The sequence below is a fragment of the Engystomops pustulosus genome, chromosome 2 (assembly GCF_040894005.1).
Source record: "Engystomops pustulosus chromosome 2, aEngPut4.maternal, whole genome shotgun sequence".
Lineage (NCBI taxonomy): Eukaryota > Metazoa > Chordata > Amphibia > Anura > Leptodactylidae > Engystomops > Engystomops pustulosus.
Window position 1 is genome coordinate 25,922,555 of NC_092412.1, and position 18,401 is coordinate 25,940,955.

The 18,401-nt window shown below is 44.5% G+C and overlaps 1 protein-coding gene across 1 annotated transcript in view; it reads left to right on the plus strand.

Annotated features, from left to right (window-relative positions):
- The window catches only part of TMEM135 (transmembrane protein 135), a 264,465-nt gene that overhangs the window by 115,175 nt on the left and 130,889 nt on the right, over window positions 1-18,401 (plus strand). The window contains exon 5 of the mRNA XM_072134070.1: window positions 11,334-11,399. Within this exon, the coding sequence (XP_071990171.1) occupies window positions 11,334-11,399 (66 nt within the window). The remainder of the gene's footprint in view (window positions 1-11,333; window positions 11,400-18,401) is intronic.

Consider the following 18,401-nt stretch of genomic DNA (forward strand, 5'->3'; position numbering starts at 1 on the left):
CTACACTAATCTACATGGAAACATTGATGGAGTGAAAAGTTGTCTTCTTCACAGGGTTTCGTTAAATCCTACAGACCCCACTGCACCTAATCCTCCTTGTACATTTCATGTAGATCAAAAGGTTGAACAATTCACTCCAGCGAACTATTTTCCATTAAACAATGCCCAGATTAGACTCGCTGAGATGTGGAGTAGGGTCTTAGTGAGATGAGAAACTTCTAATATACTAGAAGAAAACATGGTCTTCTGCTAAAAATGAAACCAAGTATAGACAATAAGGAGAGCGGGTCGTGAATTGGATGTAATCCTCCCGGAGCTCTGATCTGATTGTAGCACGTGGGAAACTCTGCCTGGTATTAGTTTCCGGAAGTTTTCCATTGGGAAAACATATAGGAATATACTAAAGGAGTCCCAGAATTCTCTTCGTGCCTTGAGTAGAGGACCTGTTAGAGTAATCACCTTTCACGCTTTGTATGGTTGTAGTAGTGTTAAGAGTTAAAACTATTAGGACTTTCTCAAGAACAATGAAAGTTTCCAAATTTTGCTACTTCTAGCTTTTGGAAGCCAACACATTGTAGGGTAATACTGTAGTGTGGTCACTCCATTCCCACTGCTCTAGACCATATCGCAGAATAGAGAAACGTAGCATTCATTCCACCAATGCTGCCAGGACTTTTGGGTTTCTTCTTTATGTTTTGAGCATTGGGTCTTGTTCACAAAAGAAACAATGGGGCCAACCTATTGTAATGCAAAGAGAATCTATTGGTCTATTGGTTGGTCTATGGGGACTCCCAACCAATGAGTGCATTTTGTGAAACCAGCATCCAACAAGAAGGTCCATATCTGGTGCCTTGGAGAAGAGCTGGACTCCCAACCAATGAGTACAGTGTGAGAAACCAGCTTCCAACATGAAGGTCCATGTCTGGTGCCTTGGAGAAGAGCGGGACTCCCAACCAATGAGTACAGTGTGAGAAACCAGCTTCCAACAAGAAGGTCCATGTCTGGTGCCTTGAAGAAGAGCGGGACTCCCAACCAATGAGTGCAGTTTGAGAAACCAGCATCCAACAAGAAGGTCCATGTCTGGTGCCTTGGAGAAGAGCGGGACTCCCAACCAATGAGTACAGTGTGAGAAACCAGCTTCCAACATGAAGGTCCATGTCTGGTGCCTTGGAGAAGAGTGGGACTCCCAACCAATGAGTGCAGTGTGAGAAACAAGCTTCCAACATGAAGGTCCATGTCTGGTGCCTTGGAGAAGAGTGGGACTCCCAACCAATGAGTGCAGTGTGAGAAACAAGGATCCAACAAGAAGGTCCATGTCTGGTGCCTTGGAGAAGAGCTGGACTCCCAACCAATGAGTGCAGTGTGAGAAACCAGCATCCAACAAGAAGATCCATGTCTGGTGCCCTGGACAAGAGTGGGACCCATTACGTTGGCCAGATATCTACTGTTCTCCAGTAATAGCAGCCAATCCTTAAGTTCTCCTATGAGGTCACTGTGATTAACTTGGACACCAGATTTAGTTAATGTAATCATTATCGTTATTCTTTTTCTTCATCTTACCGTCTTTCAAATTTGACATTTTTGACTACCCCTTTAACAGGCATTTGTTGCGTTTGTAATATCCCAAATATATTGATGAGTAATTGGGTTGTCTAAAAACATGGATACAGAGAAAAGTAGAGTAGCTCCTAACATGGTGGTGCCATAATTATTAGTTGGAACGCATCCTTATCCACATCCGTATAAGAGTTTTTTTTTTAGGTGGGGCATAACCATCGATCCATATTGATCGTAATGTGGGGTTGTGTGAATGGTCCTTATCTACAGGACAGGGTATAGGTTCCTTAAAGGTGGAATTACCAGTATATCCCCAGGGGCCATATTCATCTCGATGATGGGCTTATGTCATGCCATGACTTAACCTTCTATGGGACTACCAGAGATTTCTGGATGCTCTCACTCATCTTTCTCTGGTGGTCCCATTCATGAGAAAGAGATGAGAACATTCTTGCATGGCATTGCCCCATCATAAACGGGACACATAGAACCTCCATTCTCATGATAATTGGGATCTCGATGGTTGGACCTCACCCATCAGTGACTTACATCCTATAACACCATAAAGCCTAAGTCTTAGGATATGGGGACGACCCCTTTTCGTAGAGTGAGAAACCAGCTTCCAACATGAAGGTCCATGTCTGGTGCCTTGGAGAAGAGCGGGACTCCCAACCAATGAGTACAGTGTGAGAAACCAGCTTCCAACAAGAAGGTCCATGTCTGGTGCCTTGAAGAAGAGCGGGACTCCCAACCAATGAGTGCAGTTTGAGAAACCAGCATCCAACAAGAAGGTCCATGTCTGGTGCCTTGGAGAAGAGCGGGACTCCCAACCAATGAGTACAGTGTGAGAAACCAGCTTCCAACATGAAGGTCCATGTCTGGTGCCTTGGAGAAGAGTGGGAGTTTTTTTTTTAGGTGGGGCATAACCATCGATCCATATTGATCGTAATGTGGGGTTGTGTGAATGGTCCTTATCTACAGGACAGGGTATAGGTTCCTTAAAGGTGGAATTACCAGTATATCCCCAGGGGCCATATTCATCTCGATGATGGGCTTATGTCATGCCATGACTTAACCTTCTATGGGACTACCAGAGATTTCTGGATGCTCTCACTCATCTTTCTCTGGTGGTCCCATTCATGAGAAAGAGATGAGAACATTCTTGCATGGCATTGCCCCATCATAAACGGGACACATAGAACCTCCATTCTCATGATAATTGGGATCTCGATGGTTGGACCTCACCCATCAGTGACTTACATCCTATAACACCATAAAGCCTAAGTCTTAGGATATGGGGACGACCCCTTTTCGTAGATGTGACTAATGAGTAGGACTATGGAATGTGGGTCATAACCATTGGGACCAAATTGATCGTAATGTTGGGTTGTGTGAATGGTCCTTATCTACAGGATAGGGTATAGGTTCCTCATTGATGGAATTACCAGTATATCACCAGGCGCCGTATTCATCTCGATGATGGACTTATGTCATGTGACAACTTAACCTTCTATTGGACTACCAGAGATGGCTGTATACTCTCACTCATCTTTCTCTGGTGGTCCCATTCATGAAAAAGAGATGAGAACATTCTTGTGTGACATTGCCCCATCATAAACGGGACACATAGAACCTCCATTCTCATGATAATTGGGATCTCGATGGTTGGACCTCACCCATCAGTGACTTACATCCTACAACACCATAAAGCCTAAGTCTCAGTATTGGGACAACCCCTTTAAAACTCTTTGCCGTCGTTTGTTTTTCTTGAACGTAGGAGTCGTAGATGTGACTAATGAGTAGGACTCCGGAATGTGGAGGACGCCCCCATGAACCCTGCGAGTGGCGCTCCACTGTTTACATTTTAATAAATTCTTGCTAATTATTTGCACATGCCCAGCTTGTTCTGATTGTCTTCTTATTATGACACTCCCTGGAAACTTGTCTTTAATTGCTGCTACTGAGCCGGTGTTATGTAGTCCAGTAGCACATCATAAATCAGTTTCAGAGTCTCCTACAACAGTTTGGGGAAAACTTGTGTGCGCTCCGTCTCTTTACGTGTGACCGGTAGCCGGGGTGGACATCTGTATTGTATAAAAGCCTCCATCCTCCCAGAGATGTTTGATTTCCATGGCCTGACCCTAGCGTTAAACATTGCCAAAACATTTTACATACAGATAATGTATGTCAAACATAGCGCATAACACGGGAATGATGGGAAGTTACTCCTCATTATTTGTATAGGTCCATCATATTCTGGAGCGCAGACGTGAGAACATATTCACTTCATATTCATTACTATTTATCATACACTTCCTTTATGTGTACTTCCTTTAAAATTCCCTTTTTCTTTTTCCTCCAGATTGCTATCAATCCCATGATGCTTTGGCATCATGGGGGTGCATTGTGTTTATAACCCATATCTCCATTCTACAAAATTATTTGCTATCAATCCCATGATGCTTTGGCGCCACGAGAGAGGAACATCTCTACTACAAGGGGGTGCACTGTGTTTATAACCCATATCTCGATTCTGCTAAATTATTTTCTATCAATCCCATGCGGCTTAGGCGCAACAACGAGACAGAAGCATCTCTACTACAAGGGGGTGCACTGTGTTTGTTGCCCCTATCTCCATTCTACTAAATTATTTGCTATCAATCCCATGATGCTTTGGTGCCACGAGACAGGAACATCTCTACTACAAAGGGGGTGCACTGTGTTTATAACCCATATCCCGCGTCTACTAAATTATTTGCTATCAATCCCATGATGCTTTGGTGAAACAACATTACAGAAACATCTCTACTACAAGGGGGTGCCCTGTGTTTGTGACCCCTATCTCCAATCTACTAAATTATTTGCTATCAATCCCATAATGCTTTAGCGTCCGAGACAAAAAAAACATCTCTGCTCGAAGGGGTTTTATTGTGTTTATCGCGCCAATCTATACTGCTACATTATTTGCGATCAATCCCATGATGCTTTGGTGCAACGTCAAACAGTCAGAGACAGAACCATCTCTGCAAGAAGGGGGTACACTGTGTTTATTTTCCCTATTACCATTCTGCTAAATTATTTGCTATCAATCTAGATTTTCTGGCCTACAAACCCTGAAATAGTTGCAATTCTCCTGGTGCATGGCCAAGAACTGTGACTATTTTCACCCTCACGCTACCTTCACCCCAAGTGGACTTGTCAGGCAGCGGTAGAGACTGGCGCAGTCCAGCTCCCACACCTCTCCATGCCTGTGCTTTAGCTACAGCCTGCACCAGCTGTAGTACAATTGTTACGTCAGACTGGCCACCAGATTTATCAGGAGGCCGAAGCCAACTAATGGATTGTAAGGGGCGGGGCTTAATCATTCTCTGACAGACCATGTACCAGAATATGATAAATACTCCCCACACACATACAAAACCTCTTTGCTAGAATGGGGGCACTTTTTTATCACCCCTATCTACTTTCTTCTGCATTATTTGCTATCAATCTCATGATGCTTTGGTGAAACTTCAAATAGTCTCACAGAATCAGAACCATCTCTGCAAGTCCCCTACTGCACCGTATTTATCCTCCCTACGTTCCAAATTCTGCTACAGTATTTGATATCAATCCCATGATGCCTCATCACCTTAGCACATGAGAAGCCAAAAACAGAATTATTTCTACTGGGGGAAGGGGGTCGGTTGTGATTATCATCCCCATAGATAGTCTCATAAAGAAGCTGACATACTATAAGTATACAGTCAGGGAGGCTGTGAGCTCCTTATTTATAACCGTGTGACCGGGGCCTAGTAGATTATTATTAATGACTATGATAGGAGGTTTTTGGATGTTCAGATTCCATGCACCACTGTATACAAGGTACCATAGTCATGCCATGTCATACGTGACCAAAATTTAAACAAAATAGTAGGTTTTTACCTGCTTTTAGCAGATTTGCCTTTTGGGGTGGGGCATAGTTCATTCTTGATATGAAAAAGTTAACATTTTCCAATTTGGATCGGCAGCATTATTTGCCATGTTGCGGGTTCTAAACCCAGAACTTAAACAATTTTATGTTGATGTTTTGTGGCAATTTTTTGTAGAATGAGGTTGGGATTTATATAATGGTGTGGTTAACCCCCGATAATTTTAAAAACTGCGTCCCTGGCCCAAATTGGCCCAAAAAAGATTGTGGCTTCTCTAAGAGCAATGGAGGTGTGTCCTCACACTGCTGTGCACTTAGCTCCCTGTATTAAACAGCCTCATTGCGCCCCTACTATAAGTGACTGTAGTACTCAATCAGAAGTCTGCAGTCTCATGCAGAATGTTAAGTGCACAGCAGTGTGAGGATTATTCCCAAATGAACTTGGAATCTTTGAATATAAATTCACATTCACAGTCCTGCTGCTGCTAACAACATACACAAAGTTATGATTAAACAGATCTCCAGAGCCAGTACATAGCACTCTGCAGTGTGAGGACTAACCCCTATTCTCTTGGAGAGGCAACAATTCTGTATTATAAATCTATATTTCACAGTCCTGCTGCTACTAACAACACACACACAAAGATCACATATCTCTACAGAGATTAGATATCTCTACAGGGACCGTACCTAACAATTTGCTGTGGAGAGCACAGAGCACATAAGTGTGAGGACACCCCTACAAACCTGGAATATACAGCCATATTTCACAGTCCTGCTGCTACAAACAACGCACAAAGTTGTGCTTACACACCTTTACAGGGCCAGTGCCTAACACTGTAGAGACCGGAAAGCAAAACAGTGTGAGAACACATCCACTGGGCTCATGGAGAAGCTACAATTCTGGAATATAAATCTGTATTTCACAGTCCTGCTGCTACTACTAACAACATACACACACACAAAGATTACACATCTAAAGAGATTTCACACCTCTACAGGAACAGTACCTAGCACTGGCTGCAAAGAGCATGGAGCACATAAGTGTGAGGCCACACCTGCATTTCACAGTCCTGCTGCTACGAACATCACACACAAAGGTATGCTTATACACCCTTACAGGGCCAGTACATAACCCTCTGCATAGTACAGAGAGCTCTGCAGTTTGAGGACACACCCCTGTGCTCATGGAGAAGCTCCAATCCTGGAATATAAATCTAAATTTCACAGTCCTGCTGCCACTTACAATAAACACAAAGATTACACATCTCTACAGAGATTACACATCTCTATAATGACAGTAACTAACACTTTGCAGAGAACAGAGAGCACAACAGTGTGAGGGCATAACCCCTGTGCACATGGAGAAGCTCCAATCCTGGAATATAAATCTATATTTCACAGTCGTGCTGCTACTAACAACACACACACAAAGATTACGCATCTCTACAGGGATTACACATCTCCACAGGGACAGTATCTAGCACTGGCTGCAGAGAGCACAGAGCACATAAGTGTGAGGACCCACATCTACAAACCTGGAATATAAATCCATATTTCACAGTCCTGCTGCTACTAACAACACATACACATAGATTACTCATCTCTACAGAGACAGTATCTAGCACTGGCTGCAGAGAGCACAGAGCACATAAATGTGAGGACTCACCTGCAAACCTGGAATTTAAATCTATATTTCACAGTCCTGCTGCTACTAACATCACACACACAAAGATTGCATATTTCTACAGAGATTACCGTACACATCCTTACAGGGACAGCACCTAACACCTGGCAGAGAACCGAGAGTACAACAGTGTGAGGGCATAACCCTTTGCTCATGTAGAGGCTCCAATCCTGGAATATAAATCTATTTTTCACAGTCGTGCTGCTACTAACATCACACACAAACATTATGCATTTCTACATGGATTACACATCTCCCCAGGGACAGTATCTAGCACTGACTGTAGAGAGCACAGAGCACATAAGTGTGAGGACACACACCTACAAACCTGGAATATAAATCCATATTTTTAACAGTCCTGCTGCTACTAATAAAACACACATGAAGAGGTATAATCACACAGATCTCTAAAAAAATCACATTGCATGGTCGAACCTGTTGACAAGTTCCCTTTTAATATAAAGGGGACTTCCCAGTCCATTCTTAAAGGCAATGGGTGAGAGTTATCATAAGTCTCTTAGAGCAGAACTGTTCTAGTTGCCCATGGCAACCAATCAGAGCTCAGCTTTCATTTTCCCTCAGCTGTTTATAAAATTACAGCTGAGCTCTGATTGGTTTCCTAGCGCAACTAGGACAATTTTACCTCAGAAACTTGATGATAAATGTCCCCCAATGTCTGTAACAGCTTACTACTTACATCTATTTTTGTATTATTGCTTTGTGAGGAGTCTTCTGGCTGCCCAATTACATCTATAACATTGGAGGTCCACCTAAACAAAGCTACCCCACTGGACGTGGAGAATACAAAGGTGGCTGAGTGTGATTTGGGGAACTCTTTTGAGCTGCCCATTGAGAGAGGCCTACTCTGACCTGCGGATAATTTACTTTGTACCCCCATGGTGTTGTACATGGAAATCCAGCTGCTCCTTTTTTCCTATTGCATACCCAAAATGCAATGGTTTTGGAAGCTTAAGATTGTCAATTAGTGACTATCTCCAGGTGGTCGGCCATTGCCTCCGCGTTCTCCCTCGCCACCATTGTGGAGCGGCCCTTGTAGTGTTAATCTTCTTAGTGACACTCCATACATGTAGAGTGGAGGTCCTAGCCAGAAAGACACAGGCCCAGATTTTACAAGCCCTCGAAACTCGCTTTATATCATGAATGGCTTTGACATCTGGTGCGAGGAGGAGGAAGAAAGGGGGGGGGGGGGGGGGGTAGGGAATTAAGAGATCTCTCCACTAGTCAAGGTGAAAAGAAGGTCCTACACCCCAGTGGGTTTCTATAGGCGCAGAAGAAAGCCTCGCTGTATTGACACAGTACTTAGTTTGACTAAAACATCCTTAAAATGTTCCTAGGGAAAGCCATGATGAAAGAAACTTGTCTCATCTACATGAAAAGGTTGGTGTTCTCTTCTCGGAGACCTCTTAACACGGCCGATGGAAGGGCGTACAGGTCACTACCCTCACCCGCACATTGTTGTCTGCGCTGGTACAAATAACCATGTAAATTCTACTCAAATGACCCGCTTACCCCAAACCATTTACCCCGGACAATGGCGAGGAATGTTCCGCTATTTCCAATGAAATCTTCATTAGTGCTGAGAAAGGTCTTAGAAGAGTCTCCTGGTCCAACTTTCTGATGTTTTGGATGAGAGACTTTGTGATATAGGTCAATCCAATGGAGGTCAACCTCAACCCAAGTGTCCACTTTCACTATGTGCAATTTGTATGTTTATTGTACAAATTACTCTACATAAAGTATTTTTTTTTGCTATATATTAGATTATTTATCCTGTGCTGATCCTGAGTTACATCCTGTATTATACTCCAGAGCTGCACTCACTATTCTGCCGCTGGTGCAGTCACTGTGTACATACATGACATTACTTATCCTGTACTGATCCTGAGTTACATTCTGTATTATACTCCAGAGCTGCACTCACTATTCTGCTGCTGGTGCAGTCACTGTGTACATACATGACATTACTTATCCTGTACTGATCCTGAGTTACATCCTGTATTATACTCCAGAGCTGCACTCACTATTCTGCTGCTGGTGCAGTCACTGTGTACATACATGACATTACTTATCCTGTATTGATCCTGAGTTACATCCTGTATTATACTCCAGAGCTGCACTCACTATTCTGCTGCTGGTGCAGTCACTGTGTACATACATGACATTACTTATCCTGTACTGATCCTGAGTTACATCCTGTGTTATACTCCAGAGCTGCACTCACTATTCTGCTGCTACAGTCACTGTGTACATACATGACATTACTTATCCTGTACTGATCCTGAGTTACATCCTGTGTTATACTCCAGAGCTACACTCACTATTCTGATGCTGGTGCAGTCACTGTGTAAATACATGACATTACTTATCATGTACTGATCCCGAGTTACATCCTGTATTATACTCCAGAGCTGCACTCACTGTGTACATACATGACATTACTTATCCTGTACTGATCCTGAGTTACATCCTGTGTTATACTCCAGAGCTACACTCATTATTCTGATGCTGGTGCAGTCACTGTGTACATACATGACATTACTTATCCTGTACTGATCCTGAGTTACATCCTGTATTATACTCCAGAGCTGCACTCACTATTCTGCTGCTGGTGCAGTCACTGTGTACATACATGACATTACTTATCCTGTACTGATCCTGAGTTATATCCGGTATTATACACCAGAGCTGCACTCACTATTCTGCTGCTGGTGCAGTCAGTGTACATACATGACATTACTTATCCTGTACTGATCCTGAGTTACATCCTGTATTATACACCAGAGTTGTACTCACTATTCTGCTGCTGGTGTAGTCACTGTGTACATACATGACATTACTTATCCTGTACTGATCCTGAGTTACATCCTGTATTATACTCCAGAGATGCACTCACTATTCTGCTGCTGGTGCAGTCACTATGTACATACATGACATTAGTTATCCTGTACTGATCCTGAGTTACATCCTGTATTATACTCCAGAGATGCACTCACTATTCTGCTGCTGGTGCAGTCACTGTGTACATACATGACATTACTTATCCTCTATTGATCCTGAGTTACATCCTGTATTATACTCCAGAGCTGCACTCACTATTCTGCTGCTGGTGCAGTCACTGTGTACATACATGACATTACTTATCCTGTACTGATCCTGAGTTACATCCTGTGTTATACTCCAGAGCTGCACTCACTATTCTGCTGCTACAGTCACTGTGTACATACATGACATTACTTATCCTGTACTGATCCTGAGTTACATCCTGTGTTATACTCCAGAGCTACACTCACTATTCTGATGCTGGTGCAGTCACTGTGTACATACATGACATTACTTATCCTGTACTGATCCTGAGTTACATCCTGTATTATACTCCAGAGCTGCACTCACTATTCTGCTGCTGGTGCAGTCACTGTGTACATACATGACATTACTTATCCTGTACTGATCCTGAGTTATATCCGGTATTATACACCAGAGCTGCACTCACTATTCTGCTGCTGGTGCAGTCAGTGTACATACATGACATTACTTATCCTGTACTGATCCTGAGTTACATCCTGTATTATACACCAGAGTTGTACTCACTATTCTGCTGCTGGTGTAGTCACTGTGTACATACATGACATTACTTATCCTGTACTGATCCTGAGTTACATCCTGTATTATACCCCAGAGCTGCACTCACTATTCTGCTGCTGGTGCAGTCACTATGTATGTACATACATGACATTAGTTATCCTGTACTGATCCTGAGTTACATCCTGTATTATACTCCAGAGATGCACTCACTATTCTGCTGCTGGTGCAGTCACTGTGTACATACATGACATTACTTATCCTGTACTGATCCTGAGTTACATCCTGTGTTATACCCCAGAGCTGCAGTCACTATTCTGCTGGTGGTGCAGTCACTGTGCACATACATGACATTACTTATCCTGTACTGATCCTGAGTTACATCCTGTATTATCTTCCACAGAGTTGCATTCACTATTCTGCTGGTGCTGGTGCAGACTCATACATCCTAAGCACTGCTGTGCCTTCGTGAACAAAGCCAAGGACATGCTTTTTGTGTTTTGTGACTTTTTATGGTATATGTATATTTCACAGTAATTTCTTTTCATTTATAGTTTTGTCTTATTTCTTTCATTTCAGGCCTCGGAGACCTTGTTCCGCATGGGAGTGACCAGAGGTTATGTGAAGCCTATCCGACATGGAGAGGTAAGCAGGGTTCATTTAATAGTCAGAAGCCAAGCATGGGTTACATGGGAGACTGTATGATAAGATTTGCGTTCTGTTTCTTTGCAATGTTTGGTTGAGCTTATCGATTTACATACATTATGGATGAGGAACAAGTATTAATAGAGGGGCTGACGCCATCCATGGCGACCAGTCTATGTCTGTCATTGGGAGGAGAGTATATGGGATGATATATTATTTCCTCCATTCTCTCTCGCTAAGTCCACTGGTTGGTGCCTGAGTGAACTAGATTCCAATAAAGCTTACCTACAGGGTAGAGGAATATTCTCCGAATGCTATGAACCCGAAATTGTCATTGTCCTAGTTTCTTCGGAATTTGCTTTTGTTGTGATGTCAGTAATGGGCAAGAGAAAATTTTCAAAATTTGCCGTACTCCATGGAAGTGGGGTATTCCCCTCTCCTTGTAGCCGTGTAGCCGCAGTTCCGGCTACTCCACGCCCCCTTTGATAAATTAGCATATTATCACAATTAAAGATTAAAAAAGATAAAGGGGACCAAAGGATTAGCCCCCTATCCTTACATACATTAGAGGCACCTACCATCGGATCTAGCTTAATGGGTAGATCTATGGTGGTAGGTTTCCTTTAACGTTACAGTTGCGTACATACACCACGAGGGGCACATTCTTATATGTTGCTCGTTCCCAGACATTGTTACACAATATTGTGATACAGCACACTACAGGTTAACATGACCACATTACATTATTATGGTATGTAATACACTAGAGACAATAACACATAGACACAGGCTAGACAGACATGCAAAGGGGGGTCTACCGTAGGGATGCCGATGTGGCGCCAACGATGATTGTGGTGGAGACACTGCCCATAGCTCCACTTTCTCCAGGTACCAGCGCTTAAGCTGCCTGGAGCCGGCTACCACTGCAGTGTAGGGCACAGTGTTCCCTGTACAACAGCCGTAGGGCATCGATTGTGATTGAGATCACTGACGTTTTCAGGTGTTCTCCGATGAAGTTGTAACGGGTGCTCTTGGTTGCCATGTTCTGACGCTCGGTTGCACCCAGTTGTGCGATATGGAGGACCTGCTCCCGACAAGGGTGCTAGAGAGAGGGTGCCAGGGCGAGAATAGGGTGGGAACAAAATGAAGCCAATGTGCGGCCTTTGATGGTCAGGGCTGCAGGGGCCTAGAGATGACCTCCTTATGTGACACAGCAACCCATAATAACTGCCTCCCCGTGTCACCCCTATATTATAATGCCCCTTTTTTCTTTATTCCCAAATACTTATGAAACCTTCCTGTGGTCCCCTTTATAGTGCCCCTTTTTTGTTGGCTCATCTTCCTTCTAATGCTACATTATCTGTAGCCCAAGGACTTATGCCCTTTTTTTTTAGCACAGCCATTTATATTACCCACAAATTTATAATGCCCCCATATTTGTAGCTATGGTCATCCCCCGTATTCCCCATTCCCGATTGCTGTAGGATCAATGGTGGAGCAGGGAGCTCAGGAGATACCGGGACAGACCTGACAGTATCGGTTGAATCCATCGTGGTTGGGGGATGGTTGGGGGCACCCCCACTGCACTTCCCGACTAATTTGTATACCCCTAGTAAGATGAATATCTCTGCATTATGTCATCTGTATGTGGCCATTAATGTATATGTCCGACCCCTTACTGGATTTTGAGGATTCCTTTAAGTTCTTCCTTTGTCATCTGGTTGGGTCCCAAAACTAATGATGATCATCAAAAAACAGTCTTGTCCTCCACCTGCCCCGTCATTCCCTCCCACAATAAGCCGATGTAATGGCCACCCCTTCCGTGCCGCATTGTGGATACGCTTTATCCCGGGATTCCGCCTTTGATCTTATACAACCTACAGAATCCTAATAAGAGTCTATAAGTAGCCTCTCCCCCTGCTGGTGATATGATCTTATCTGGCTGTTTACACATGGATTACACCACCGCGGCGGAGGTTCTGACATAGGAGCGCATACGCATGGTGCCAAGAACCAATTATATCAGCCAGGTTGGCAAAGCCTCGGGTATAGCTTCCTCTCCAACCACAAAGGGAGGATTATGCGAAGCATCACGAGGACGGGATTGTTTGATGGTAACTGCAGGATTCACATGAAAGAGACAGTGTTTAGTGACACAAGTACAATGCTACTGGAGATCCGTTTTCTGCGGGAGACCTAATTATTGAAATGATACAGCCTTTAATAACAGCAGGTGACCCCCTCAGGAATTCTAGGGGCTTGGGATTCACCCATCCTCTCCCTCCTGTATTTAGGGCAGAAAGAATACGTTCAGATTTTGAAAGACCATTAGATTTAACCCTGAAATCTTCTGAAATTAGTTTTTATTGTTTATATAAAAGTCGAACAATTCTACATTATTCTCAAGACCTCTGCTTGCTGTTAGTGACTCTCTACATTCAGAGCTCTGTGGACACAGTTGTATGGAGTTTAGAAAATGCTCTGTGACTCCAGAATGATACATTGTTGCCAGCTGTCAGAGGGATCTGTGCAGTTGCTGATGTGTTTAGCTCACAGAGCATTGTCTTGGAATGGATGTAATGATATCCACTGGCTATAACCTTGTACATAGCTAGTCCTGCTCTTAGCTAAGAATGTCTTTAGCTCACAGAGCATTGTCTTGGAATGGATGTAATGATATCCACTGCCTATAACCTTGTACATAGCTAGTCCTGCTCTTAGCTAAGAATGTCTTTAGCTCACAGAGCATTGTCTTGGATTGGATGTAATGATATCCACTGCCTATAACCTTGTACATAGCTAGTCCTGCTCTTAGCTAAGAATGTCTTTAGCTCACAGAGCATTGTCTTGGATTGGATGTAAAGATATCCACTGCCTATAACCTTGTATATAGCTAGTCCTGCTCTTAGCTAAGAATTGTATCTTGTCTAGATAATGCTCCATGATCTAAACAGCCTGGACTCCAGACTGATACATTGTTATCTGTAGCTGCAGATGTATTTAGCTAGTTTTTTAAACTTGAGACAATAATATACACTGGCTGTAAACCATGTCCATAGCCAGTTCTGCTATCTGCTGAGAAGTGGAGATAATTGTATCCAATGCTCTGTGAGCTAAGCAACCTGAAATACAGACACATAGATACATTGCAGCAAACCAGCTGAGAGATCTGTGCAGCTGCTGCAGAACTGTTTACCATTGTCCTTGTTTAATGCAATTGTCTCTACATAAGGTAAACCCTGTACATATCTACTCCTGTTCTCAGCTGAGAAACGTACAGTCTAGACAATGCTCTGAAAGCTAAATAAGGAAGCTGCACAAATTTAGCTATAAATTAGTCCAACTGTGCTAGCTAACAGAGCATTGTCTAGACTGGATACAATGATATAGAGAGACTGCACACCCTGTCCATAGCTAGCCCTGTCCTCAGCTGAGAAGTAGAGATAAATGAATCAAATCTAGACAATGCTCTGTGAGAAGCTACACTAAGTGGATCTGCTAGTTTATTACAGTTTATTCTGGAGACCAGAGTTTGTAGCTCACAAAGCATTGTCTAGACTGGATACAGTTGTATCTTGGAAATGGATACAACAGTGTCCAGTGCTCTGTAAACACATGAGTAAGGGCTGCACAGATGTAACAGTCTAGCTGTTTAGCTTACAGAGCATTGTCTAGATATGATACAGTTATATTCACAGGCTGCTATCCCTGTGCATGGCTAGTCCTTCTCTCAACTGAGAAATGAAAGTAATTGTATGCAGTCTGGACAATGCTCTGTGAGCTAAACTGCCTAGGCCCCACACCGATACATTGGGGCAGATTTACTTACCCGGTCCAATCGCGATCCAGTGACGCCTTCTCTGCGGTGGATTTGGGTCTTCCGGCGATTCACTAAGTTCCTCCAATGTCCACCAGGTGTCGCTGCTGCGCTGAAGTCTGCCGGAGTGCACCATCCTATACTTGGTGAAGGTAAGTGCGTGTCCCGCGACACTTTTTTTTTTTTTTTAAATGCGGCGGTTTCTCAGAATCCGTCGGGTTTCCGTTTGGCCACGCCCCCGATTTCCGTCGAGTGCATGCCGGCGCCGATGCGCCACAATCCGATCGCGTGCACCAAAATCCCGTGGAAATTCAGGGAAAATCGTCGCAAACCGGAAGAATTTGCGCAACCCGCCGGTAAAATGCAATTCGGGCCCTTAGTAAATGACCCCCATTGTGCAAACTACCAGAGAGATCTGTGCATTTGCTTATGTGTGTTGCTCACAGAGCATTGTCTAGACTGGATACAATGATATCCACAAGCTGCTGCAGAACCTATTTTTAAATATCAGAAGCTATTGTTAAAGTTTTCCAGTTGTACTGTATATGATCTTAGAGGGGGCCCCTGACTAAGGATGCATGTGTGGTAATATGTGCGGCAGTGGTGCAGCTCTGTGTGATGATGTGTGTGCGGTAATATGTGTAGCAGTGGTGCAGCTCTGTGTGAGGATGTGTGTGTGGTAATATGTGCGGCAGTGGTGCAGCTCTGTGTGAGGATGTGTGTGTATGGTAATATGTGTGACAGTGGTGCAGCTCTGTGTGATGATGTGTGTGTGTGGTAATATGTGTGGCAGTGGTGCAGCTCTGTGTGAGGATGTGTGTATGTGGTAATATGTGCGGCAGTGGTGCAGCTCTGTGTGAGGATGTGTGTGTGTGGTAATATATGTGACAGTGGTGCAACTCTGTGTGAGGATGTGTGTGTGTGCTAATATGTGTGGCAGTGGTGCAGCTCTGTGTGAGGATGTGTGTGTGGTAATATGTGCGGCAGTGGTGCAGCTCTGTGTGAGGATGTGTGTGTGGTAATATGTGTAGCAGTGGTGCAGCTCTGTGTGAGGATGTGTGTGTGTGGTAATATGTGTGGCAGTGGTGCAGCTCTGTGTGAGGATGTGTGTGTGGTAATATGTGTGGCAGTGGTCCAGCTCTGTGTGAGGATGTGTGTGTGTGGTGATATATGTATGGCAGTGGTGCAGCTCTGTGTGAGGATGTGTGTGTGTGTGGTGATATATGTATGGCAGTGGTGCAGCTCTGTGTGAGGATGTGTGTGTGTGGTAATATGTGTGGCAGTGGTGCAGCTCTGTGTGAGGATGTGTGTGTGTGTGTGTGGTAATATGTGTGGCAGTGGTGCAGCTCTGTGTGAGGATGTGTGTGTGTGTGTGGTGATATGTGGGGCAGTGGTGCAGCTCTGTGTGAGGATGTGTGTGTGTGGTAATATGTGTGGCAGTGGTGCAGCTCTGTGTGAGGACGTGTGTGTGTGTGGTAATATGTGTAGCAGTGGTGCAGCTGTGTGTGTGGTAATATGTGTGGCAGTGGTGCAGCTCTGTGTGAGGATGTGTGTGTGGTGATATATGTATGGCAGTGGTGCAGCTCTGTGTGAGGATGTGTGTGTGTGGTAATATGTGTGGCAGTGGTGCAGCTCTGTGTGAGGATGTGTGTGTGTGTGTGTGGTAATATGTGTGGCAGTGGTGCAGCTCTGTGTGAGGATGTGTGTGTGTGTGTGGTGATATGTGGGGCAGTGGTGCAGCTCTGTGTGAGGATGTGTGTGTGTGGTAATATGTGGGGCAGTGGTGCAGCTCTGTGTGAGGACGTGTGTGTGTGTGGTAATATGTGTAGCAGTGGTGCAGCTGTGTGTGTGGTAATATGTGTGGCAGTGGTGCAGCTCTGTGTGAGGATGTGTGTGTGTGTGTGGTGATATGTGTGGCAGTAGTGCAGCTCTGTGTGAGGGTGTGTGTGATGATATGTGTGGCAGTAGTGCAGCTCTGTGTGAGGATGTGTGTGTGTGGTGATATGTGTGACAATGGTGCAGCTCTGTGTGAGGATGTGTGTGCGGTAATATGTGTGACAATGGTGCAGCTCTGTGTGAGGATGTGTGTGTGTGGTGATATGTGTGACAATGGTGCAGCTCTGTGTGAGGACGTGTGTGTGTGGTATTATGTGTGGCAGTGGTGCAGCTCTGTGTGATGATGTGTGTGGTGTGATATGTGTGACAATGGTGCAGCTCTGTGTGAGGATGTGTGTGTGGTGATATGTGTGACAATGGTGCAGCTCTGTGTGAGGATGTGTGTGTGGCATTATGTGTGGCAGTGGTGCAGCGCTGTGTGAGGATGTGTGTGTGGTATTATGTGTGGCAGTGGTGCAGCTCTGTGTGAGGATGTGTGTGTGTGTGTGGTAATATATGTGACAGTGGTGCAGCTCTGTGTGAGGATGTGTGTGTGGTGATATATGTATGGCAGTGGTGCAGCTCCGTGTGAGGATGTGTGTGTGTGTGGTAATATGTGTGGCAGTGGTGCAGCTCTGTGTGAGGATGTGTGTGTGTGGTAATATGTGTAGCAGTAGTGCAGTTCTGTGTGATGATGTGTGTGTGTGGTCTTATATGTATGGCAGTGGTGCAGCTCTGTGTGAGGATGTGTGTGTGTGGTATTATGTGTGGCAGTGGTGCAGCTCTGTGTGAGGATGTGTGTGTGTGGTATTATGTGTGGCAGTGGTGCAGCTCTGTGTGAGGATGTGTGTGTGGTGATATGTGTGGCAGTGGTGCAGCTCTGTGTGAGGATGTGTGTGTGTGGTATTATGTGTGGCAGTGGTGCAGCTCTGTGTGAGGATGTGTGTGTGTGGTATTATGTGTGGCAGTGGTGCAGCTCTGTGTGAGGATGTGTGTGTGTGGTGATATGTGTGGCAGTGGTGCAGCTCTGTGTGAGGATGTGTGTGGTGTGATATGTGTGGCAGTGGTGCAGCTCTGTGTGAGGATGTGTGTGGTGTGATATGTGTGGCAGTGGTGCAGCTCTTTGTGAGGATGTGTGTGTGGTGATATGTGTGACAATGGTGCAGCTCTGTGTGAGGATGTGTGTGTGGTGATATGTGTGACAATGGTGCAGCTCTGTGTGAGGATGTGTGTGTGGTGATATGTGTGACAATGGTGCAGCTCTGTGTGAGGATGTGTGTGTGTGGCATTATGTGTGGCAGTGGTGCAGC